Genomic DNA, 26,950 nt, shown 5'->3' with positions numbered 1-26,950 from the left:
AGCAGTGTGAGGTCACTCCTTCAGTGCAGCCTGGACCCTGCTGCCTCACGTCCATGCTTGTCACCACTCCTCTGTCCTCACTCGTGATGGCTGGCCTGCTCAAATCAGTGAGCCCCAGCCCTGGCTGCCCTTTAAAATAATTTGGGAAACTTTTAAAAAAACCTCAGGCACTGCCACCCCTACCTCCCAACCAGTGGAGGAAGAATTAGAGGATCAGAGGTCTGTGTGTATTTTAGGAGCTCCCTGGGTCATTCTAGGACATGGCCAGGTTTGAGACCACTGGTACAAGTGATCGACAATGCCCTTTCCCACCTCTGCCAACTAGTCTTTCAGTAATGCTCTGTGTTCCTCATGAGTGTACTCGTCCTAATACTAGTACTAGTACTTGTCGATTTCTGGCACCCCTCTCTGGCCGCAGCCTTCTGACTTGCAGCTCGCTCCCTCTGGAACCCCACTCCAGCCATTGTTAGGTCTCACTAGGTCCACCAGGCCATCATCCCCATACCTTGTCACTGTGCATCGTGGCTCTCAGGCCTTGCCTTCCACCTCAGCCGCCTGAGTCCATGGAGTAAGCTCAACTCCGTTGCCTCTTTCCCCTCTCTGCCTTTACTTGGCAGCCCCCCAGGTCTGCTAACACACTACTCACCTACTCGTGTTTGCATCTAAGCACCAAATCTCCAATGTGGCTGGAGAAAAATGCACAGCAGGCTTACTGGTCTTAATTTTATGAGCTCACAGCTCAAGTGGATTCACAGTGCTGCCGGGCAACGCTGTCTCATTTCTCCAGTTAATTCTCTTCTCTACTCTTTGAGAGGCTCTTTCACACTTTTCCTCTCCAAATCAGCTCCCTCCAGCATCCAACTTTCGCACTCCTCTGTTAGGCCAACCTCATTGCTATCTCAAGACATTTGCACTTACTGTTCTCTCTGCCTTCCACACTTTTCCCCAGATCTTGTCGTAGAACACCCCTCACTGGATTTATCTCACCTTCTCAGGGAAGTACCCCTGCCTCTTCTATCTAAAATAAGCCTCCCACTTTGACCCTGACACTCCATCCTCTGCTCATTCTTATTTTCTTCATAGCACTTACCATCTTTTGATATTACATGATAGATTTATTTTTGTTTGCTTATCTGTCTCCCTCACAAGCATACAGGCTTTATGAAGGCAGTTCCCTTCTTTGCTTATTGTTTGTTTGTTTTAAGATTTTATTCATTTACTTATTTGAGAGAGAGAGTGAGGGAGAGCACGAGTGGGGAGTAGAGGGAGAAATAGACTCCTCAGTGAGCAGGGAGCCCCATGTGGGGCTCGATCCCAGAATCCTGGGATCATGACCAGAGCTGAAGGCAGATACCTAATAGGCACCTCTGTTTTTTTGTTTTTAAGATTTTGTTTTTAAGTAATCTCTACACCCAACATGGGGCTCGAACTCATGACCCCAAGATCACGAGTTGCACACTCTACCGACTGAGCCAGCCAGGGGCCCCTGAAGGCAATTCCTTTCTGATCTGCTGAGTTCATGTCTAGATCCCCAACACCAGGTACAGTGCCTGGCACACAGTAAGCTCTCAATGAATGAATGAGTGAATGAATAAACAAAAGAGTGGGTCTATGTTGTATAAATTTGAATACTGACTTGGAAGGGTGTGGAAACAGTCTGGTTTGATCAGTGCTAGCTGTGGGACACAGAGTGCATTATTATTCACTCTCTCTAAGCTTCCATTTTCTTATTCGTAAAGAGGGGAGCATCTCTCAGTTGGTGAACAAGCGGAGATACAGGGAGAGTGGCATGCGGGGAGAGTGCATGGAATAAATAATAATAGTAATAATTAAATAATAATAATAATTAATATTATTATAAACCATAGACTGCAGCACTTTTCTAAGTGCTTTACCTGTAATGATTCCATTGCAGTTGACCCTTGAACAACATGAGTTTGAAATCCACTTATCTGTGGATTTTTTTGGATAAATACAGGTCAGTGCTGTAAATGTATTTTCTTTATGATTTTCTTAATAACATTTTCTTTCTCTAGCTGACTTTATTGTAAGAATATGTATTGTAATACATATAACGTACAAAATATGTGTTGACTGTTGTTGGTAAGGCTTCTGGTCAGTGGTGGGCTATTAGTAGTTAAGTTTTTGAGGGGTCAAAAGTCATATGTGGATTTTTGACTGCACAGGGGGCTGAGGAGTGGGCACCCTAACCCCTGTGTTCCTCAAAGTTCAACTGTACTCTTCACAACAACCCCTGAGGTACTTAATACTAACCTCATTTTACAGATACAGAAACTGAGGTCCAGGGAAGGGAGATTCAGTGATTCCCCTGACATCAATGGATCTAGAGAGTGGCAAAGCCAGGACCCCAGCTTGATGGTGTGGCTTTGGAGCCCATGCACATAACTGTTGTGACATACTACCTCTGCTCAAAATCTTTTTTGCATAATCTCTCCTGGGGAGTTCAAGATGTTTTCCCATCACTTGGCTCAGTCTTGTGGTGGGTAAACATAAGATTTTTGGTCTGCTGTATATAAGTAATTTAATTTAAGGGACAGAGCTTACAGTTCTTTCAAGCAGAAACATTTGTACTTGTTTTCTGCCATGAATTTTGGTTTAGCAAAGTCAGAGCCAATACCTCCAATCTGCTGCTGATATTTGAAAGAATGTGCCTAGGAGACCCAAAAGGTATGTATTTGGGACATAATAGTCATTGCATTTTTCCACCTTTTATTCTGTTGTTTAGTTATATACAGATAGGTCTATATAACTTCCCCTATTTACCCAAGATGTCTGAGCCAAGGAAACCGCAGGTTTATGAATATATGGATGTATGCTTTTTGCACATTTTCAAAATGTGTATTTTTTAAGTTGGGGAAAATGAGACTGTAGGATTGCCTTCAGATCAGGGTCATGAGTCCTGTGTCACTTAAGGCCCAATATGGCAATAATAGCCTGAACAATAGAAGTATTCTCAAGTAAGAAAGCTCATATTTTGAATATTCTCATCTATCTCTTTTAGCACTGATTCCCCCCCACCACCCCCCGCCTTGAAATTACCTTACATTTCTCTCCCTCTCCTGATCTCTTACAACATTTACTACTGACATTCCACATTTGGCTTATATTTACATTCTGCTTTTTATGGATATCTATATGTATCCTTCATTTCATATAGTTGAAAGATTACTATCAAGATAAAAGACAGTAAACAAATTGTGAGACAAGATGGCAAATGCAGTTGGTATTTAACTATCCTTTGCATAAATCTAAGGAGGTGCTGTTTGCATACGAAGCAAGAATATGGTAATTAGGAGTGTCTTCTCCAGTTGTGACAAGTCATGTTAGGCAGGCTCTATTCTTAATATTTATGGCATAATGTTGTGGAATGATCTCTGAGAATCAGAGACCTAATTTCTACTTGACCTTGGACAAGTTATTTAACCTTTCTGACTCTTTTTCTGTCTAAAATGATGGGTGGAATTAAAAATCCTTCTAGGATTAAAAAAATTTGGACTCTACTGTGGATTTTTGTATTTGAAAGTGAAAGAACATTTCTTTTTAAAAAGTTGTTTTTGGGGCAGCCCTGGTGGCTCAGAGGTTTAGCACCACCTTTAGCCCAGGGTGTGATCCTGGAGTCCCGGGATCGAGTCCCATGTCAGGCTCCCTGCATGGGGCCTGCTTCTCCCTCTGCCTGTGTCTCTGCCTCTCTCTCGCTCTGTGTCTCTCATGAATAAATAAATACAATCTTAAAAAAAATAAAAACTTCTAAATTATAAAAAAAAAGTTGTTTTTAAGACAATTGTATAATTCAGCAATTTTACCTAAATCGCTTGCTTTTGGGATCCGTGGGTGGCGCAGCAGGGCCTGCCTTTGGCCCAGGGCGCGATCCTGGAGACCCGGGATCGAGTCCCACGTCGGGCTCCCGGTGCATGGAGCCTGCTTCTCCCTCTGCCTGTGTCTCTGCCTCTCTCTCTCTCTCTCTCTCTCTATCATAAATAAATAAAATAAAAAAAAAATCGCTTGCTTTCCTCATTTAAATTTGAAATCAGGAGATTCCCCAGTTCCAGGGTAATAAACACAAACAATATATGCCTTCTGATTCATCCATATATCTACTTGCTACACAGCCCTTGTGGTGATGGGACGTCTTGAATTTTCTATGATTTCTCCAGTTAAAAAAAGCTCTGTGTTATTGTTTACATAATTAAGATAATTTAATATCTAAATATATTCATATATTCTCACTTCATTTTAATTCAGAAAAGGTGGACAGTGACTGCATCACGACTTTTTCCATGTTTTAATTATGTAAAATATGTTGGTTATTTGGTCACTGATCAATAAATGCTCCTTTCCCACTTTCTGGCTCTGTTACTGAAATGTGGGGATTGGTTGGTCAATTCCAGCTTCTTTCTTTTTCTCTACTGGCATGTTCCTAAGTGATTTCTGGCCACCCCTATGCACATCACCTGAGAGTATGGATCACAGCACTCTCGGCAATATCTCTGTGCGTGTGCTCTGGAAATTCCTTCTGCACTACACATCACAGAAGGGTGAGGAAGTGAGCCACCACCTCTGACATCAACCTCAAAGAGAGGAGGGCTGTGTGAGGTCTGGGTTAGAAAGGTGTTTTATATTTCTGTTTGGCATGGCTTGTCTGTTCCAGAGAAGCACAGAATATCTTTAGAATTCTTGAATGTTTGGGGGACACACAGAGAAAAAAAAAACACCCCAAGTCTATTTAAGATTCAGCACAGGGGCTGAATAGTTCAGCCTCATAATAGTTCAGGCAAGATACTATTTGTTTTTATACAACAGAAACAGCTTTATTGTTTCTTCTGATTATAAAAATGAAAAGTTTTTCCTTGAAAAAAATTGAAGCATTGGGCACCTGGGTGACTTAGTGGGTTAAGCGTCTGCTTTTGGCTCAAGTCATGATTCTGGAGTCCTGGGATTCAGCCTCGAGTCAGGCTCCCTGCTCATCCGGGAGCCTGCTTCTCCCTCCATTCCTCCTCCCGCTTTGTGTGCTCTCTCTCTCTCTCTCTCTCTCTCTGTCTCAAATAAATAAATAAATAAATAAATAAATAAATAAATACAATCTTTAAAAAATTGAAGTATACATAAAATGATGAAGACTGAAATTAAAGTCAGAGGGCATTCCAGCACCTGAAGACATCTAATGAACACTTTTTTTTAAATAATAAATTTATTTTTTATTGGTGTTCACTTTGCCAACATAAAGAATAACACCCAGTGCTCATCCCCTCAAGTGCCCCCTTCAAGTGCCCGTCACCCATTCACCCCCACCCCTTGCCCTCCTCCCCTTCCACCACCCGTAGTTCATTTCCCAGAGTTAGGAGTCTTCATGTTCTGTCTCCCTTTCTGATATTTCCCACACATTTCTTTTCCCTTCCCTCATATTCCCTTTCACTATTATTTATATTCCCCAAATGAATGAGACCATATAATGTTTGTCCTTCTCCGATTGACTTACTGCACTCAGCATAATACCCTCCAGTTCCATCCACGTAGAAGCAAATGGTGGGTATTTGTCGTTTCTAATGGCTGAGTAATACTCCATTGTATAATAAACCACATCTAATGAACACTTTTTAAACTTAACATGTACTTCTCCTTAAGCACACACATCATTCACATACAGATAGTTTTACAGGAGTGACATAAGCAAGGCTGCTTATCATGAAGTCTTTAAAAAAGTTACTTGTGGCCCTTATTCATTGCCCTTACCCATTCTCTCCCTCAATCAGAGGAAGTATTTTAACTGCCTGATATGTATCTTTTGTACTTTTGTCTATGTAGATACATACTCATATAATTATATATATATATAATATATAATGTTATCCCATTTGGGGTTATTAAAAGATCTCTTCGATGAAAGGGAATATATTATCCCATATTATATATATATTGTATATATTAAATATTAATATATTAAATATTATATATATTAAATATATATATATTTTTTGGCTTGGTTAGTATGCCATAGAAACCCCTCCATGTGAACTGCTACAACTCTTAATGTATTATTTGTTACTAGATATTCAAATATTCCAAGACATAAATGTCTCCTAATCTAGTAAACCAGTTTCCTATTCATGAGCATTCACTTTCTCATTTTTTTGGAAATGAGATCTACTTTTTTTTTTTTTGAAATTTACTTTTTTGAAATGAAACTCATCTCACTCCAAGCTCATGATTTCTTAATGAACTAAGATCTATCATACGGATTCAAAGTCTCTAAATCTCACCCTTTCACTTTCTAACCCCGACTTCTTTGGTCAGTTGTTAACTTGCTGATCATGATTGTTTATAAAGTCAACCTGATAATCAGACACACAAAGGAGTATGTGTGGTTTCTCTCTCTAATCTGAAGTAGTGGCTTCTTTTATTAAGACCTTCTCATTATGGTGGTCAGATCATGTTTCCAGCCTCAGGATCCACACAGAGAATCGTTCCGTTGGGAAACTGCTGCTCAGGCAGAATGGTTCTGGGCGGCTGACGTGGCATCACGGTTTACAGTGTCTGCCAGCTGTGAGTAACAGCAGTCATGATGGGATATAGCAGCAGCAGCAGAAGCAGCAGCAGCTCCTGAGTTAGGGGCAAGAGATGTAAGTACTTATTTTCACCATTAACCAAACCAAAGTCAAACTGAAGAATGCTAAAGGGGAACACAATTCCCACCAGAGACTCTTCTAGCAGATTCGGTGAGAAACATTTGGTCTCAACCAGAGTAGAAAGGCACCAAACTGGCACATGGTTTTTCAGCAAAATGAAGAATCTCACAGGGTCTTGTTTTACAAAACAAACTTCAGCTGTGGCTGATGCCACGTTCCCACCCCTTAAAGTACCTGCATACTGCCGTGGGGGCTGTCCCCCATGGGATGGCATGTGTTGCTAATGTGCAAAAAGAACCATGGGATTTCAACTTACATAACAATTTTAGGCAGGTTTGATTATGGGAAGATGAAAAGAGCCTCAGCAGTTACAGTGTCTGGGGGAGAGGAGAGAACCTCTTAAATATTTTAAGGAGGATTCAGGTTAGTTAAAGCCGACGTGGAGGCAACGTGGAAACTTCTGTGTTCTCAAGCTCTGACTTGGGGTGTGGTGTCTGCCAACCCAATGACAAATGAAACCCTGGCATGGATCTTTTAACCAGAGGTGGCTCTACAGCCCCTGTTCCCAAGGCTTCCACCCTGGAAGGCATGTCCGGAGTCTCTGGTGTTTCCGAGTTCATAAACCAAGTGTTTATGGGTTGGTGATTTCTCTTTCTTTCTGTTGAGACCTTTAACTCTGATGTTTAGCTCTGTGTGACACCTCATGAATGACCAGTAGTGGTCCACCCTGAGTGTGGTTAACTGACCAACAGATATTTTTGCTTGTCACCTCTATGCTGGGCTATCTAAGTGAATAATATGGAAGAGGTTCCTGGCCCTGTGGAGTTTGCTGCCCAGCAGGAGAAGCAGATGTTATGAAAGGATGAATGAACAGTAGGTGGGGAGTCAGGAGACCTGGAATCGGGTCCTGGCCTTGATCCCAATGAAGCAGACGGCACTCAGGGCACTTTGGTTTACGTGCTAGAAAATGAATGGGTTGGAAAGGATAGCCACTTCAGTAATTGATTCCTCACCCAGTGTGAGTTTTTCCCTTACTGAACAGATTTTCACACGGCCTTGAATTTGTTCCATATCCCATTTGGGAATGGGGCAGTATGGCAGGGGCAGAGGGGGGTTACTTTCTTTATGAAACATACCTCACATATCACCAACCAGGCTTCATCAGATTGTGATTTTCTGTAACAGAAACTTGAAGGACAGTATGATGTTGGTAGGAGAAAAGGTTGCTTCCAAGATAGAAGTCCTAAAGGTAGCAATTGCATACAGACTCATCTTAAATATCTTGAGTTTCTATTTTCAAATGGTTATTGATTAGAACAAGTACCTTTCCAACTGCTGCTAAGTTTTCAAGGGACAAGATACAGAAGTCGGACACTAAGGAAAATGAAAATTGCTTGAGATAGGTGTGACTCTCAGGCTGCAGCTTGAAAGAAATTAAACTGAGTAAAAAATAAGCCAGGCTGTGGCTTCAAACAGAATAGAAAATAACCATTAAAAAGAAGAAGAAGAAAGAGAAAATAGAAATACCCATCATTTGTGACTGAGTGCTGCATCCTCTCATCGTAGTGTGTGCAAGAAACTTATCATGCTCATTAATTTTTGGCTTTGAAAATTGTGGGAGTTTCATTGACATACTTTTTAATAGAATGATGGATAAAATCAATTCCTTTTATATAATTAGTATGCTTTTTTTTTCCATCCTTGCTTAGCCTAGCTCACAAAATTATCCACACGGACACTCAAGCATCCCTTGCTGCCCTCTCCCTTCTGAATGGCATAAATGTACTTCCTGACCCCTCAGTAATCCCTTCTCTTAGGCTATGAGCTCCATATCCCTTGTCCTGGGGGACCATGTCCATCAGTCATTCATTCCTTTTTTTTACCCCATCTCTTCTGTCTCTCCTCTAACTGGATTTCCACTGTAGTGTCTCCCATTTATATCAGTCAACCAACCAATCAACCAGCCAACCAACCAACCAACCAACCAACCAACCAATCAGCCAATGAAAACCCTTCATGGATTCTCCTTATGTCCTATCCCTTTTCAGACCCATTTCACCAACTCTATGGAATCCAGGGGATGCTTTCAAGTTCTTATATAACTTGATCTCTTACTATATTTTTTCTCTTTACCTCTTCCTCTTTATTGACACACTCTCCTTTCTTGACTTTCTTTTATTTTTTTCTTCCAAGATTTCATTTAAATTCAAGTTCGTTAACATATCTTGTAGTATTAGTTTCAGGAGTAGAATTTAGTGATTCATCACTTACCTATAACACCCAGTGCTCATCATAACATATGTCCTTAATGCCCATCCACCATTCAGCCTTTCACCCCCCTGCCTCCCCTCCAGTAACCCTCAGTTTATTCTCTATGGTTAAGAGTTTCTCATGGTTTGCCTCCCTCTCTGTTTTGTTTTGTTTTTAAAAACAATTTTATTTATTTATTCATGAGAGACACAGAGAGAGGCAGAGACATAGGCAGAGGGAGACGTATGGGAAGCCTGATGCGGAGCTCAATCCCAGGACCTGGGTATCATGACATGAGCCAAAGGTAGATGCTCAACCACTGAGCCATACAGGTGCCTCTCCCTCTCTGTTTTTATCTTATTTTATTTTTCCTTCTCTTCCCCTATGTTTACTTGTTCTGGTTCTTAAATTCCTCTTTTCTTGACATTCTTGATGCTGTTCTAACTTACGCCTTCTCAATTCTCATGAACTTGTCTTTCTCTGACTTTTACCTTAAGCTATTATTATTTTTAAAAAATTTTAAAGTCTGTGCTCTTCTTTGACAATCTCATCCACATCCATAATTTTAATTATGACTTGTGTGCTGATAACACCTCAATCAAAGCACATAGAAATCTTCAGGAAAGGAGCAACGCATAAACAAATAAATCCCACCCACCACCAATTTGAGTTCCTGCAGGCTTCCCTCAGGAGCTCCCAACTAATTCACTGCCTGAGACATCTCTGGTACATCGTCCTGCTGGCAACTCAACTTACTGTGGCCACCTGAACTTTCCTTTCCACACAACACCTGCTTCTTCCAGTCAAATACAGTTCAGTCTTGATCAGGGACATGACCAGGCCAGAGCTGTGTAAATCCAATTACCCTCTAAATTTCCTTTATTTTGCTTCCTTGTTCTCTCTTGAATCTGATGCCTATTGCCTGCTCACATCTGCCTTTCCGCCAGCACTTTAGTTTGGCTTGCATTGGCCTTAACAAGGAAGGTGTTGGCAACTGCTTTTGAAGGCTCACCCTGCCTTCAGTCTGACACTCCCCAGAGCGTTCTTTACATGGCAACTTGTGGGATTTAAAAAAAAAAAATGCTCCTCATGGTATTCAGCAAAAATTCCAGATCTTCATGATTCATTTCCAGCTTGGCCATATGGGCTCCTCTCTCCCATTCCCCTGAATGGGTATTAATTACCCTCTAATCTGATTGAATATGGTGGGCCACCAGAGCTTGCCCAGCTGAACATTCCCTCTGTGCCTTTGTACTTGCGAATTCCTCTTCTGGAACCATCCCCATGTCCCAGTTCACCCTGTCAAGTGCTGATTATCCAACAAGGTTCAGTGAGCATCTCTACCTCGGGAAGCCTTACCTGAGTTGGCTGTCCTTCTCAGATTATATATTAATATTTGTAACATTTATCACATTTTATTAAAGTGGTTAATTTACTTTATTTGCCTTTCCGGTTGGTGGTGAAAATCTAAGAAACAGAATTACGTCTTATTTCTGTATCCCAAATGCCTACAACAGCATGAGGCACATAATTGTTATTCAATAACTGTTGTTGAATGAACGAATTGTGGACAGATGGCTGCCTGCACCTCCAGGTTGGTATTCTATTATCTCAGTCAACTCAATGGGAAACACACTTCTTTCTCAGTCATCCAAGCGTCAGTTCGAAGAGGATGCTTCTTGGACATGTCCCTGGGCACATGCTAACTGCCAAATGAATCACTGTGGCCAGAGAGCTGTGAGACTGTTACCATCCAGGTATGAATTCTGTGTTGATTCTTAGAACGAGGGAGGGGGTCAGTCCCATACATGCTATAGAAACAGAGAAGGCAGGGAAGCTCATCAAAGAAAAACTGATGATTTATTACCAGAAGCCAGGGGATAGGATGGTGGGCGGGCAGAAATAGCAATGTTCACCCTAGTGTGTGCAAACAATCCAGGTGTTGGGGAGAGCTGGGGCAACAGTCTGCTCTGTGAGGCTGGCTGAGGCAGCTGGGACATCCCTTCAGTCTCAGCTCTTATCACAGCTGTCTGAGGCTGCCCGAGCTGCTCTGACGTTAATTCCATAGACTGGCTGGATTATAAACAATGGAAAATTATTCCTCAGTTTAGGAGGCTTGGCAGTGTAAGATCAAGGTGCTGGCAGATTTGGTAAAGGTCTGCTTCCTGGTTCATAGATAACCTGTGTCCTTGTGTCTGTGTCCTCACATGGCAAAAGGGGTGAGGGAGCTCTCTGGGGCTTCTTTCATAAGAGTATTAATCCTGAGGCACCTGAGTGGCTCAGTCAGTGAAGTGTCTGCCTTTGGCTCAGGTCATGATCCCAGGGTCCTAGGATTGAGCCTTGAGTGGGGCTCTCTGCTAAGCGGAGAGTCTGTTTTTTCCTTTCCCTCTGCTTGCAGCTCCTCCTGCTTGTGCTCTCTCCCTCTCCTTCAATCAAAAAAATAAAATCTTAAAAACGAAAAAGAGTTCTAATCCCATTCAAGAGAGCTCCATCCTGCGACCTAATCACCTCAAGGGCTCTATCTCCAAATACTACCACACTGGGGATTAGATTGCAACATGTGAACATGTGAATTGTGGGGGGACACAGGCATAGTCTTCAGCAACTTCTCTTTGTATTCTAACCTCTGACCACCCTGCACATAAACCCCACTGATGATATGCTGAGTACACAGGCCCTCCTTTACCCCCGAGCCCTTATCCTATCCATCCTTCTGTGGGGAACACATTCTCTCTTGCTCTCCTTCCCTTCCTTCTAGGCTAATATAGTCAGTTTCTCACTCATTTCTTGGTTATTAAGTAGGAGTAAGGACTTTTTTTGGGGGTTCTTTCTGTGTAGTCTTTCTGCCTTTTTTTTTTTTAAGATTTAATTTTTTATTTGAGAGAGGGAGAGAGAGGGAGAGTGAGCAAGAGTGCAAGAGCAGAGGGAGGGGGGAAGCAGATGCCCCCCTGAGCGGGGAGCCTGACCACACAGGGCTTGATCCCAGGATGCTGGGATCATAACCTGAGCCAAAGGCAGATGCTTAACCCACTGAGCCACCCAGGTGCCCCTAGTCTTTCTGCTTTATTAGAGAAACTATGTAGAGTTAGCTTACATAGGAAAAAAAATTTATTACAACAGATACTGGATTAATATTTGTCTAACATATCATTTGTTGAATGATGGGAATAATTTTTTTTTACTCTGGGGTAACGCTATATACCCCAGTTTCACTTAATGACATCATTCATTCAATAAAGGACATTTGGACCAGTACCAGGTAATGGTGGCATAATGTCAATGTCATGGGGCATAAAAAGTATTGCATCTTTAGTGAGAAAGGAAATGTTCTCAGGAAGCTTGTACAGAAACAACATCACAGAAGCAATGTTGGGAAAGGCATTTAAGTATTTACTCAGCATGCCGAGAGTCTCCAACATTTGTTTATGGGATCCTCCCAGAAAATAATGAACTTTGGGCCATCTCCCTTGTGATACCTGCAGACATCTCTGCTTAGAAAAGAAACTTCTCCATCATGTTGACATACCCTTCAATGTCCTCCAGAAACTGAAGTTCAAACTTTGTTTTTTGGCATCGTAAGTGGCTTCTATGGAAATTGCCCTGATGTGCTAAATTCAGCATTAGAACAGCACTCCTGGGGATCTTTGCTATATCTGCAGTCACTTATTCCAAACTGAGAGAACAGGGATATGAGTGCCACTAAAATATGTGTGTGTTTACTGACGCTCTGCACAAGCATAGGCTATTTCTGTCCACAGAACAGTGGGCAGAGGAGGAGAACCAGCACCTTTATTGACTAACAAATGGGACAAGGAGAAAATACTGAAATTAATCTTTGAGTTCTTATTTTTTATGAATATATATATATACACACATATATATATATCGGATTGAATGACCCTATTTACACTGACTGCATTGAAGATTATAACCATTGTATTCTCATGGAATAGATTTTTAAATAATTGCATTTTTGCCTTAAATGTGCCACAGGGCTCTTGCTAACCAGTGTGCTTTTCTGAACAAAGCTTTGACCAGAAGTCTTGTGGTTGATTTTCCTCCACTTGATGACATAATGACACTGTGTGAGTTTGCTGAAACCTCTTACCCTTTCTGGTTTGGTTTTTATTGTCTCCAAAGGGACAAACTCTTTACTGATGCCACTGGGTAGTGAAGACCATGAGCCAAGGATGGGCATCTCTGGGGAAGACAAGCTATGAATGTAATGGATAACCATGATGAAAGAGATGGCAAAATAAATGGAAACCAATAACCTCAGATTAGATTCTAAACCAATAATAAGGAGCAGCTAGGATTAAACACTAGATAGGAACTGCAATGATGAACACTCAGCTCAGTAAGAACATATGCCCTGAACAGCCCAGAAGCTAAGTCTACCGCTATGCTCTTTTAAACAACAATGTCAACAATAAGCATTTGTCAAACACTTGCTATGTGTAGGTGCTGTGCTAAGTGATTTTCCTAGGTATGCATGCATTTACTCATCAAATATTAATCGAGCACCTATGACATACCATGAACAGTACATTATCTCATTTATCCTACAACAACCTTGTGAGGATATCCATTATTATACAGTCATTTAACAAATAAGAACCCTCTTCCTGAGAGGTTAAGCAACTGGCTTGAAGTCTCCCGGCTGGTCATGGAGATACTGGGGCTCAGATTCAATTCAGAACGCCAAGCCTGAACTCTTCACTGCTGTTCTGTACCATACTCATGAGTTTGGCTTGTCACACCTTTAACAGAATGTAAGGAACCTAAAAGAGGAAAGGCAAAGTGGGTTTTTTAAAAACCCACTTCCCCATTTAACAGGCACTTTGGTGTCTGGTGTCTGTCTGTGTATCATTTTATTTCACCCACATTACAGCCCTGTGAGGTAATTTCTAGACTTCATTTAAAGATGAGGAGGTCTTCTATAATATCTAGAAGATATGATATTTAATATCTTCTATATTTAATATCTTCTATATTTAATATCAATGATTCATATATACTACCCCCCCACCCCGCCAAGGCACATGGCATGGGAAATGGCATAATTAAAACTAAATACAAATTTCAGTTCCTATTTTCTTTTCCCTGGGCCTTTGCTGCTCAAAATGATTGAGGGAAGGAAATTTTATAAGGAAGTATCAACAGGACTGGGGCTATGTAATCTGGGGAGGAGAAGGCTGCTGAACGCCATGATGACTGCTTTCCCCTATTCAAAGAGTTCGAGAGTTTGAGTCACACATGTGTGTTATACATCAGGGTTTTTTGTTGGCTCTGAAATATCGGGATGTCTTTTTGTAAGGAGACTGAGGATCCACCTTCACTGGACAGCCAACACTTCCTGCCCCAGGTAAACAGAGAGAGAGTTGCTGAGCTCCTGGGTCCCTACAGAGTCTTATGTAATAGAGAATCTGAAGCCAGCAGGAGAGTTTGGAATGGCACAGGTCTGTAAATGCAAAGAGCTGAATACAAGCAAGGACTTGGCCTAAGTCTCCTTGGCTTAGATACTGCTTCACCTGCAGGGATGGATGCTTTCTAGAGATTTCTTTCCAACTCATCAGTTATGTGTCTGAACGTCTGCTCTTGTTCAGAATGAGTCTCTTCAACATTTCCAGCAAATGGTAGGGGTGATCTGGGGGGTGCAGGGTACATGCGTGTGACTATGTGAGTGTGTGTGTGTCTATTTGTCCCATTGCAAGTATGAAATTTCTTTGAAGTCTCATGCTTCATAGTAAAAATTAATACACATTTGAATTTTAGTCCTTAATATTCAATCATACAATATTAGTGTCTAAAATTAAAATACATTTTAAGATTGCATATACAAAAAAACTGGTGCTTATCCTGTGGCATCCTCCATTGTCCCTGGGGCTGCAAGTACTTTGGTGTGACAAGCACAGGGCTGTACTTTATCAAAGTTTCTAATTCTGATGATCTCACCTCAATCCATTCTTTTTGTCCTATGTGGCATTTGACATAATTTCTCTATTTTCCCCTGATCTCCTGGCTCAGTGGGCAGCCCTGGATGAAGAACCTGTGGATTTCCCAGCAGTAATGGATACTCAGTTAATCCCTTACTGATGAGTTGCGCAGAACTGTTCTTAGAGGCACTGTATTAGCGTTTCCAGGGAAATAATAGTTAACATTTATTGAGCATTTACTATATGCCAAACACTTTGGAAGTACTTATCTAATTATATACCCTTATATTAACTCTGTGAGGTCACTTCTATTATCATCTCCATCTTACAGATGATGAAAAGGAGACATAGGATAGAACATAGAACTTGCCGAGGTCGTGCAGCCAGCAGATAGTGAAGCTGGAGCTGAGATTCACTCCCAGGTAGGCTTATTTTGGGGCCAAATAAGTTGTCCTGCTCCTCTAGGGAATTTATGTCCTATTAGCCTTGCTGGCTTAGAGGATGCTCTGAGGATATTACAGCCCTTTGTTTTGTTTAGTGGCGTGTGAGTCACATCTGCCTGTTGGCACTTGATGTGAGGTCAGAAGTCACAGCAGCATCCATCTGCCACCCATTCATCCTGGTTTGGGGGCATTGATAAAATGCAGGGGGGTAAGGTGAGGGGAAGGTGGGTCACCTCTGCCAGCCAGGGCTGATAGGGAAGAATGGAGTCTTTTTTTTTTTTCTTGAGTGATGTACTTCTTAGCTCTTGGCAGCAGAGGTGGATGCGGGACGGGCAGGTTTGCAGGCAGCCAGGTAGGTGGCATTTCAAAGTGTTCATACACAGTGTTCTTTGGCCCTGTAGGAAATCTGCTTTGTGCCCTAACCTTTACTTCTAAGGCTGTGGTGAGAGCAACAGTCCCCGGATTGGCAGGGTGGCTTATGGTGTCTGTGCCAGTCTAATTGTCTCTGGGCCTCAGACCATGTTTTCCTGGCACACGAACTTCCTGATAACTGGTACTTCTGACTGGCACATGCTGCTCCGCATCTTGCCCGACGCCCGGCTTACCTGAAGGAAGGGGTCACAGCCTTGGCAGCCAGAGACTGGCCGAGGCCACGAGCCCCGTATCTCCAAGGCTGACTCCAAGCGGTGGCTTTGCTGGAGTCCAGAGGCTGCTCTGCACTAAACCTTCACTCTCTGACTTATTCTCAGAAACAAAGACAGGAGATTCTTTATTTTTATTTTTTTTTTTATTGGAGTTCAATTTGCCAACATATAGCAAAACACCCAGTGCTCATCCCATCAAGTGCCCCCCTTAGTGCCCGTCACCCAGTCACCCCCACCCCCCGCCCACCTCCCCTTCCACCACCCCTTGTTCGTTTCCCCGAGTTAGGAGTCTCTCATGTTCTGAGAAAGGAGGTTCTTGCTGACGAAAAGAGGCTCAATGTCTCAGAGTCTCAGATATGGTTGGAAATGCAGGTGTGGGTGTCATCCGTTCATTCCCACTGTGACTAGGAGGTGGTTTTTTTTTTTTTAATTGTGATTTAATATTCTTTTTTCCCCCATCATCCCATTGGAGCGTGTCTCTTAAGTATATGCAGAGACCTCAGCTTAACAAGGTGAGCAGATTATTTGCACCTGTTTCTGTCTCATCTATGTCCCACATGCCCTTTAACCATTCTCTGGCCAGTCCCTTGAACTTACTGCTCCAACATTCTCTTTTCCTTTCTCTAGAAACTCCACCTCAATGCTTGGTTCTATGCTCAGGATGTGAAAACTACTGGTTAGAATCGAACACTGTCAACTTAAGGTATCCACTCGTCTGTAAGAAAAATCTTTACCGAGCCTGTGTCATGTGTCAGGCACGGGGCTGGGCACTGCAAATGCCCCATGGAAGAAAGTACAGCTAGTCAGGGCACCTGTGGAGCTTCAAGCTCATCTAGGTGTCCAGGAACAGCTGCATTTCCAGCCCGCTTTTTCCTCTGAGCACCCATGCCTGTGAAAGCCCACTCCCACCTTCGACATAGGAGTCAAGACTCTTACCAAATGCTCCCTGCTCTCTAGCCAGTGGAACGTGGCAGTCTGTTCAACAGAGGATTCTCCATAGCTGGTGCCTTTATGCATAAGTGTGTCCCCATCTGTGCCCATCTCCCCCTCCCTACCCCTTTCTCAAGGAAGAGGGGTTCCTCCTCTTAGCTAGGTTCACTTTGTGCTCCTATACTCCAGATCCCATTTAACCAGGCTCTTTGGGGATCTGTGCCTTCAGGAACTGTGCTTCTTTTCTGTATCTCCACGGGAATCAGCATGTAACTCTCTTTTGTCTTGTCTGCACTGACCCGGATCTTCCAAGCCGAGGGCCCCATGGCAGCCCCAGAGATTGCCTCTGTTCTTCACATCTGGGCTTCTAGCTGGAGGGATTCTCCCGGCAGTCTCCTTTTCCTTTCCATTCTCTGCATAAGTGACTTTTGTGTCGAAATCCTCAGTCCCTTGTCCATAGTTCTACTGAAACTGTTCGTGTTATGATCACCAAATTTCCTGGTTGTTAAATTCACTAATGTGGAGAACATTTCCACTTGTTGCCTTTCTCAACATTTCCCTGAAGTTTGGCATTGTTGACAACTCTCCTGTGTTTGAAGCCATCACCTCACCTGGCTCCTAGGACACCATCCAGCCCTGGCTCTCCGCCCACCTTTCCAGCGCCTCCTTATTCTCCTTCATGGCCTCCTCTTCTGTATCCAGCTCTAAGGTGTTGGAATGCCTCAGAGCTCCTTCCAAGGACCTGTTTTCTAATTCCCAGCATTTTTAAGGCAATACTACCCATGCCTGTGGCTTCAATCACCCTGCCTCCCTCCTCAGACCCCTGTCTTGAGCTCTAGACTCTCAATGTCTACTACTTCCTGACCTTCTTACCTTTGCCAACAGGCCCCTTAGTTAGCAAGTCAAACACAGAAGGCATTGTCTCCCCACCAAACTGGCTCCTCTTCCAAGATCATTATTTCCTCAAAAAAGGCAGAGTGGTCCCCTCTCTACAGCCTGGAAGCTTAGAATGTCCTCCACTTCTCTTTCTTCATTTTCTACATTTAACAGAGTATCATTTCATACCGATTCTATTTTATAAACATAAATACATATATGTGTACATATGATACACACACACACAGAGTCTCTGTATGTATATTTTATTTCTCCCCTCTCCTCCATGTTTGAATGTCTACTGCTCCACTGGAATGAAAGATTCTATACAGCATGATTATATGTTATTTATCTTTATCTCCCATGCATGTGACAACATGGGCATATAGAAGATGTTTATTTTTTGAAGATTTTATTTATTTACTTGACAGAGAGAGAGCACAAGCAGGCTGAGCAGCAGGCAGAGAGAGAGAGAGAGGAAGAAGCAGGCTCCCCACTGAGCAGGGAGCCTAATTTGGGGGATCTCAGGACCCCAGGATTATGACCTGAGCTGAAGGCAGATGTTTAACAGACTAAGCCACCCAAGGTGCCCCAATAGTGAATGTTTAATAAACATTTGTTTAGTGAATGAATGACTTCTGTAATCTTTCCAGAAGAGCAGACTGAGCATGGTTAACCAATCTTGGACACTTTAGGGAGTTACTATCCCATTTTAGCATAATTGTTGCATATGGGTACATAATTTTTGCTGACATGACAATGACACATTTGGATAGAGTATTGGTTAAAAATAATGTTAGTTGATTTTTTTCTTTAAAAATAACATGTTAATGGTAGGAAAGTTAGGAAATATGGACAAGGAAGAAGAGAGAAATAAAATATCCATAATCCTGTGATCCTGACAAATAATTACTATTAACATATTGACATAGGGCCTCTCAGTCTGTTTGCTAAATTTTTACTTTTAATTAAGGAATGGGGTCAAGCCTGGGGTATGTCTCAGCCACTGGGCTGTCCCTTGCAAGAGTAAGCAGTCACTAAATCATAGTGCTCACAGCTTCATGGCAAATCTGACCTGGATCTAGGTGGTTGTTCACATCCTTCAGCATTAGTCCGGTGGGGAGAAATTAACTACATTATTAGCACTGATGATGCTTACATTAGACAGATGTCAAACCTGGGTACTTATACCCATGTGAAGCAGGACTTCTATCAGTGGCCTGGCATTTGGATGGGGAACAGAAATTAGGAAAGGAAATTCACATAAATTAGCAAGTAGCCCAGGCTCCAATTCCAGTGGATAGTTGGAAGGAAGAGCAGGAATCAGGCACGAGGACAGGACACCTGGGGAAGGGGGTAATGTGAAGATTGTAGCTGTTCCAGCATGAGAAAGCCTATGGGATCATACGAGGGTATTGCCACCAGGACTTGGGGTGACAGGACTAATTTTATCTCACTTCCTGGTGGAGATGAGTTGCTAATCATGTCAAGTTGGACAGATTTGGCTAGAAAAACCAGGAGGAATTGAGCTGCTAGGTTGAAAGATTTAGTAACTTTAAGTATGTGGGGCCGGGAAAGGCAGAGATCGATAAATCCCAAACCTTTGCACCAGTGAGATCCCACCACGATCTATTTCATTCCATGACCCATATAACTGTTGTATGCCATATGTTGATAGAAAATAATTAAAGCTAATTAAAATTAATTTTGGTTGGTGAGCATTTGAAGAGTTTCATAATAACTCTTGAGATAATTAGAGATGCTTGGGGATGTCACAAAAGGAGCATTTGGAATAACTGGGCTAGATGTTTAAACCAGAAATGTGCAATGAAAGCTAGGAACAGAATGGTAATTCTGTAGTTGAAAGCACACTGAATCAGGAAGGAGGACTTTGGGGTTGTCCTCAGTATGCTGCTAAGATGGCCCTTTGAAATCACCACCATCTCCTTGCTTTGTAGCATTTGAGAGTCTCTGTGTAAATCCTCCCACCATGGTGGATTCCAGATTACCGATGGTTTAACTACTGGCTCACACAGTTCCTGAATGTCTAAGAACCAGCTCTTGAGAGCTCGGTGCAAGGTAACTCCAGCATACCACGGTAATCCTGACGGAGCTTCCAGTTACTTTTGTGGTCTTAGGTAAATCAGTTCATTCCTTGGGATATTAGTTTTATCATTAGTTAAGTGAAGTCACTAAAATAACCTCAAGGTCCCTTCCAGAGTTAACATTCCAGTAATGTAGCTAGCTGGTCTCTAGGCAAGACTGGCATCATGTCATAAGCCACAAGAGTTACCTCAGGTTTTCACGAATGTTATTGTGATCCACTGGGTCTGTCATAATCAACCCTCTTCTGATTCCTGCTGTAATGTGTGTCTCCTTTTCTACTGCCTCTTCTCAGGAGGATTAAAAATGGCAGTGCAGCCAATGGCTTACCACGAGGGGGAAGAAACCATTACCTCGGTCAGAGAATTCTACACCCAGCTGTCAGGCCCTAGGCATCTGTTGAGGGTCTGAGACAAAATCTTATAGTTTAGGTACATTATCTTCTCTGACCATTAGACCCACCTAATGCAGTCTTCTCTGGAACAAGTAATAACATCATGAGAGGTTAATTTGCTCCGGCTCTTTGAAGTCAAGGACTGTGTCTTTCATAGTTATATGTCTCAAGCCCTGACACTTAAGAGGCCCTCATTAATGTTTGTTGAAAGAAATAAGTGATTTGCGCCTTTTTAGAGCAAACTCTGAATTTTATCCCCCCAACTCCAGAACTTTATTGAGCTATAGTTGAAATATAATGTTATATAAACTTAAGGTATATAACATGATGATTTGCTGAATTTTAAAATAGTAATTCAAAAGTGGACATAAGCTTCTCTATGTTTGCCTGAAGAAATGTATTTCTTAAATGTGAACAATGATTTTCTTTTTGTAATAGAAAACTACTCAGTGCCTTCAGTTCAATATTGGCCATTAAATTTGCCTTCCATCTGTTGCTACAATTGATGCGCAACTAGAACCCCAGCAAAGAGAAATATGAATGAGAAAACCCCAAACCAGACAAACCAGGTGTTTACTACCCACCAGTGAGTGCTTGCCTGCCTCCACCAGTGGAATTAGCTCATCTTTTTTGAAAGGGAAGGATCATACTTATTTATAGAGCATATATATTTCTAGATCATGTGCCACTTTACCAACATCTAATCCTCATAGTGACTCTCAGAAGCTAAGTATTAGCCTTCCTCTTTTATTTATTTATTTATTTTAAAGATTTTATTTATTTATTTATTTATTTATTCTGAGAGAGGCAGAGGCACAGGCAGAGGGAGAAGCAGGCTCCATGCAGGGAGCCCGACGTGGGACTCCATCCAGGGTCCCCAGGATCAAACCCCGGGCTGCAGGCAACGCTAAACTGCTGTGCCACCAGGGCTGCCCTTCTTTTATTTTTTTAAAAAAGATTTTATTTATCTGAGAGAGAGAGAGAGAGAGAGAGAGAGATCATGTGGGGGAGGGGAAGAGAGAGGGACAGGGAGAAGCAGACTCCCAAAGGAGCGGGAAGCCTGATGTGGGGCTCGATCCCAGGACTGTTGAGATTATGACCTGAGCCGAAGGCAGACATTTAACTGACTGAGCCACCTAGGCACCCCTCTTAATCCTCCTTTAGAAGGTGAGCATTAGAGCCAGCAGTGACAGAGCCCTGAGTCAACACCCCAGAGGTGGTGCACCTCTCCCTGGGCCAGGCCGCCTCAGGCTTTCTGGATTTCCTCCTCTTGCTGTCTCTGTTCCTTGTTTGCTCTGGGATTTGGATACAAGCAAACCGGGCTCAGTCAGTGACCAGGCAAATAGAAGTACAAGCCTCCAGCAGGTTCTGAGCAAATTCGCAAAGTCAGGCCTGTCCCAGACGGAGGTAGTTGGGCTGGACTTTGCCCTAGTGAATCAGCTCCATGGAGGCTGGGCAGTTGAACAGGTAACTAACTGGCTGTAGGTCTGAAGGCCAGGTAGGTCTTGGTAGATGTGGCACACGGACTTTGACATTCTCCAAAGAGGAGAGAGACAGTCTCGGAAGGAAGCTGTGCTGAAAGAAGATGGGAAGCCACCGAGCAGGTGTGCGGGGACACTATCTCCCTTGCTTTCTTTCTCTTGGCTGTGCTGTACTGTCACATTAGGAAAGACAATTTCACCCTTGCTGGGGCTGGGGAGGGTCACTTAAGTGAATGCGAAAGTGTGGCTTGTCGCTGTAGATGTGATGCCTCCACTTTGAGAATCTTGGGTGCTTTTCATTTGGTGTCCTTAATTATAACCTGAGGTCTAACCTATGGGAGTTGATATGTGAGCAACAGAATAATGTGATTTCAGTGGAGAGATAGGGTATTGTGTCTTTGTGGTTGAAGGAGGGCTGTCGAGTGAAAACATCTGGGGACAAGGCAAAAGAGGCTTTCTTCTTGTTGAACTTTCTTGCATCTGAAAGGTAGGAGTTTTGTGGACCTTCAGGAAAGACCGATGTCCCCCTTCACTGTGTTGGAGCATTTGGCTTTTGCTGGGATTTGCTGGAAAAGGCTTTCAGTGTACCTGATTGTTTTCAAGGGAGGGGGCTGACACAGGAAGGAAGGTACGAATTTTTCTGAGCTGTAATTGATCTTGAGGTGGAAGGTACTTCTGCGCCTTGCTCTTCTCATATGTTCTGCTTACAGCTCTTGGCTCATAGCTGTGGACCCTGGATCCATGGCATTCAAGCGGAGTGGTATCTTGATTTCAACATATACCCTTTGACCTTTTGTTCTGATACAATTTTGTTTTTTTTATATTAGGCTGGGAGTTTCTGGAGTGGGAGCAAGTTAACTGTATTTTATCAAAATCTTTCAACCTAAAACAGTTCCCAAGGGAGAAAAAACATGGGGTCTGACTGAGCTAATATATTTCTCCTGACATTAGAGAATCCCCAAGTCACCAGTAAGGTCTGATGTGTGCTTTCTCTTTGGAGGCAGCTGGATGCAGGTGCTCCTCTGTGGTACAGGGCAGAAGAACTTGGAGGGCATCATGTCTTCAGAGGCATTTCTCATGTTGAAGAATAAGAGGGGAAAATGAATTTGACACTGGGAGAGACTTCCAGATTTTAAAATTTCTATCCAGGAAGATTACTGAGGCATGGCTGTCTAGTTTATTGTGAGAACAATCCCAAACTTGACCCCCTTGGAGGATGGGCAGGCATAGCCATATAATAGGGCCTCATTCTTCTAAGAGGATAATTTAAGGATTCAGAAAAAATGTCTCTCAAGGTCAATTTAAACTTCTTTTTGTTTAGGAAATGTCTTCATCCATTCATGCTGCCCTGATCTTGTCTCTGATAATACTAACTGCCATTAAATTGAGCAATTACTGTATACCAGGCAGTGTACTGGGCACTTTTTTTTTTTTGCAAGTTATCACTGACTTGACTGTAATCCTGCAAACTTGTCCTTATCATCCCTGTTCTGTATCTCAGGGAAATTTAGGCTTGAAAAAATTAACTAGCTAATAAATGGCAGAGTTAGGATTTAAACTCTGGCATAGCTCTAAGCTCACCTATTTCTCTGACAGCAGAGCACCTCCACAGTAATGGTTGAGTGAATAATTGCTGGTGGGATAAATGAACGAACATGTATTTAATTGCAATTCTTTGATAGTGTTTTGGAGCTTTATATCTGATTGTTCTGTATCTCCCCTGCCTCTCACATCTATTGTTGCTCCAAATATACTTTTTAATTTTTAAAGCAACATCAATATAATTGTCTAGCCTGTTATTTACTTCATGTGTCTGCTTGACATTTTTCCCCAGATATCTCTATTAACAGTGCCTGTGTGTTTTGTTTTAGATAAAAGATTTTGAGGACCGTAGGTACTTTTTTTCACAAGAACTAATCAATCATCATGTTTGGAGATAGGCCTAAAATGGTGATTTTTTTTTTTTTTTTTTGTCTGCAGGAAGATAAAATAGCTACACAACTCACTAAAAACACGAGAGAAATTCTGAGGGTCAGGGATGGAATTCTGGGCTCCCCAGTGGCCACCTCAGCCACAGGGGAGGGCCACGGCTCCAGCAAAGGATCCAGACCGTGGGCTTCGGAGAGACGGAATTCATCGGCCCGTTCCTCACTTTTGGCACAATGGAGAGAGGTATCACCAGTGGCAAGATCCCCACAGGAGCCCCCTGCCACAGCAGGACCCCAGGACAGACCGCCAGCAGCCCCGTTATGCGTCCAGGCCTGGGGAAAGGCATCAGCCTGTGTCCGGGGCTGACTATTACAAAAGTGGTTATCCCAGCCAGTTGTATTCAAGGTATGGTTCTAGAAGCTGGAATTCACCCAACTCACCTCACTTAAGTGCTGTAGCTTGTTCTTTTCCTTCTTCCTTTTCCTTTTATTCCTGCTCTTTTTCTTCTAGTTCCTTCTCTATCCTAGTACATTGACTTAGTTATAAACCCTTTCCTCTCCCAAATTGGATTGAGGTGACCAACAATAATATTTCCCTCCTCTCTGTCCCCTTGTGGGGCTTCTTAAAGAGGCTATGACAGTGTGACTGGGTGTTGGGGCCAAGGCAGCTGGCAGAAAGAATGGTGGATTCAAGGCAGTAGATGAGCCCTTCTTACTCTGGGATGGCAAAAAGGTAATATTTATAGATTACGGAAAGGTTTGTCCTGGGAATTCCTCTAAAAAGGTCTTTTCTTTTCTTTTCTTTTTTTTTTTTAAAGATTTTATTTATTTATTCATGAGAGACACACACACAGAGAGGTAGAGACACAGGCAGAGGGAGAAGCAGGCTCCATGCAGGGAGCCCGACATGGGACTCGATCCCGGGTCCCCAGGATCACACCCCAGGCTGTAGGCAGCACTAAACCACTGCACCACCAGGGCTGCCCTCCTCTAAAAAATTTTGAGTGTTGTGAGCATAGACACCACCAGCTGGTGGTGGTGCAACAGTGCTTAGGGTGTGCAACAGTGCTTAGGGTGTAATAGACACACAGAAAAAATATGCGTTGGATGAATACATGGGAACATTTTAAAAAATGAAATCAACCACAGAGAAAGCAGATAGAACGTTGCAGTCTCTAAGTACAGAACAAAGAGGTCTCTGAGGTAATTCTAGGGGAATCTGGAATTCCTGTTCCTGAATTCTAATTGTTAGCAGAAGATTTAATATTTTATGAAATATTGGAAGTCATCTACGTTCCACTTCAGCTTTTCCAGGTGGGTGATAATTTGCCTGCCTACAGATTTAGGCTTGAAATTATGACAGTTATTGTAAAGCATCGGTTCCTATGAGATGCTAAAGAATTACTAATTGATAAAGAGACTAATATGACATTCCTCTCCCCGATCTTTTTGTATTGTTGAATTCTCGAAGGAAGGTATGTTAAGGACAGAGGCAATAAAGGCAATCAGATTCAAGAGAGTCCAACATGACTTCTTTATCTCACTTCCATCTGTACATAATATGCATGGGAATTACAATGGCATATTTGGTACTTACACCTCATTTCAGGAGAGGGTATTCTAGGATAATATTAGGGTAGGGGCACCAGGGTGGCTCATTTGGTTGAACATCCAACTCTTGATTTTATCTCAGGTCATGGCCTCAGGGTGGTGAGATCAAGCCCAGCATTGGGCTCCACATTCAGCTCAGTCTGCTTGTCCCTCTCCTTCTTCTCTTCCCTCTACTCTCTCTCTTGCTTTCTCAAACAAATAAACATATAAAAAAATATTTTTTAAAAAATCAGGGCAGGGTTTTCTAAGGTAACATCATGTATTGTTGGATGTATTGGAGGAGTAGGGGAATCACAGGGAAGGAGAATGAGACACTGGTTATGGTGTTGCTATCAACAGCCCAGGCTTGTTCTGAAACAAAAGCCCTGTGCTCGCTTCGGCAGCACATATACTGAAACAATGGCCCTACCGGTGCTCTGATTCTGGATCTTCTGTTTATAGGATCTAGAATGAAACTGTAGTTTTATTTTATTTTATTTTATTTATTTATTTATTTTTGAAACTGTAGTTTTAAAGCGGGTTCTAGACAGAGGTGACAGTTGTGTCTTATGAAGGTGTCAAGTCCTCCACTGGTTTCTCACCTTACCACACCCATCCTTGACTGGCTGGCTTTCTTTTTGGTATTTTAGGGCGGGCATTGAGGATCCATATCAAAGCTATCATTCTTCAACCCTAAGGGAAGAACATGCTTATGGACATTATTACTACCATAGACACCCGCAGCAGCTACAGGAAGAAAGAGGTATGGAATAATCTCCGAAGAGCTTTTGGGATGGTGCTCAGAGCCTCACCCTGGCTGTCATGCTTGGCTGACATAGAGCCCCTCACTTGCTTCTTTCTTGGCCATGTGAGGCCACAGCAAAGATACTACTGCTAGATGTCTTGAGGAGAAGAGATAGAAAGGAATCATTTTTCTTCGTACATGTCAGTGATAGTGCTGTATCTACCATTACATTTTCAGTATTATGGACAGTTTGCACTTCAATCACAGTTTTTTCTTCCACTCCTCCTTATAGCCAAGATTATAGTCTCTGTCCAAGGAACAGTGAAGGCAATTCTTGACAATGAAGTTGTCTAGGGTGTGATTGGGTGTGATGAGTCTGACCATCAACGACCATGACAGTGGCAGATATGCACTCACAGGAATTTATACCCTTTACCAATAGTAGGGCTTTAGGGATATGCTACTGGTGCTTCTGACCTGCCAGCCAAGGGAAATCTGTTTCAACACAGAAAACACACACACAGGATCCCGATGGTTGTACAATTGTTCTGAGTCATGCTACTTGGATCAGGGAGGACTGAGGGGCATCCTGTTGACTTTCATCATTAGCTCTCACTTCTTCATTTTATCCAATTTGGCAAATATGTTTTTATACCTACGGTGTTCCAGTAACTCATCTTCACAGCTGGCGGCTGTCTTTCTAAACTTTTAGGAATAGGAAGTGACTGTCTTCATTTTGCTTCCTCTGAGGGTGCAGTGCCAAGGCGAGAGAGTCCTTATATCTGGCAGGAAGATCACCGAGATCAAAAGTACCTCAGTGAGCATCAGCATGAAAACCAGAATAGTCCGTAAGTGTGAAAGGAAAGGCCAGCTCAACATGGCTCGGCCAAACTCAGACTAAGTTGGGCAAGTCTTATGGCATCCCAGTGCTTGTCTCTATCTCTAGAATGCTGTCTGCTGGTTGTGGAGTAGCCCAGAGTGGCCCA

General features: G+C 42.6%; 1 protein-coding gene across 10 annotated transcripts in view; it reads left to right on the top strand.

The window, feature by feature from the left end:
- Window positions 1-6,508: 6,508 nt before the first annotated feature.
- The window catches only part of SEC16B (SEC16 homolog B, endoplasmic reticulum export factor), a 56,564-nt gene continuing 36,122 nt past the window's right edge, over window positions 6,509-26,950 (top strand). Inside the window, exons 1-6 of one of the 10 annotated variants that reach the window (XM_026001242.2) lie at window positions 6,562-6,638; window positions 10,542-10,651; window positions 15,162-15,252; window positions 23,682-24,035; window positions 25,870-25,982; window positions 26,722-26,812. In XM_026001242.2, coding sequence (XP_025857027.2) covers window positions 23,740-24,035; window positions 25,870-25,982; window positions 26,722-26,812 — 500 coding nt within the window. In that variant the 5' untranslated portion in view covers window positions 6,562-6,638; window positions 10,542-10,651; window positions 15,162-15,252; window positions 23,682-23,739. Of the gene's footprint in view, window positions 6,639-10,541; window positions 10,652-15,161; window positions 15,253-21,534; window positions 21,825-23,681; window positions 24,036-25,869; window positions 25,983-26,676; window positions 26,813-26,950 lie in introns of those variants that run through there. The other 9 variants (XM_072733100.1, XM_072733099.1, XM_072733102.1 and 6 more) reach the window with 9 other exon arrangements.

This window comes from Vulpes vulpes, chromosome 13 (genome assembly GCF_048418805.1).
Source record: "Vulpes vulpes isolate BD-2025 chromosome 13, VulVul3, whole genome shotgun sequence".
NCBI lineage: Eukaryota > Metazoa > Chordata > Mammalia > Carnivora > Canidae > Vulpes > Vulpes vulpes.
This window is presented reverse-complemented; position numbering and strand designations above follow the sequence as displayed.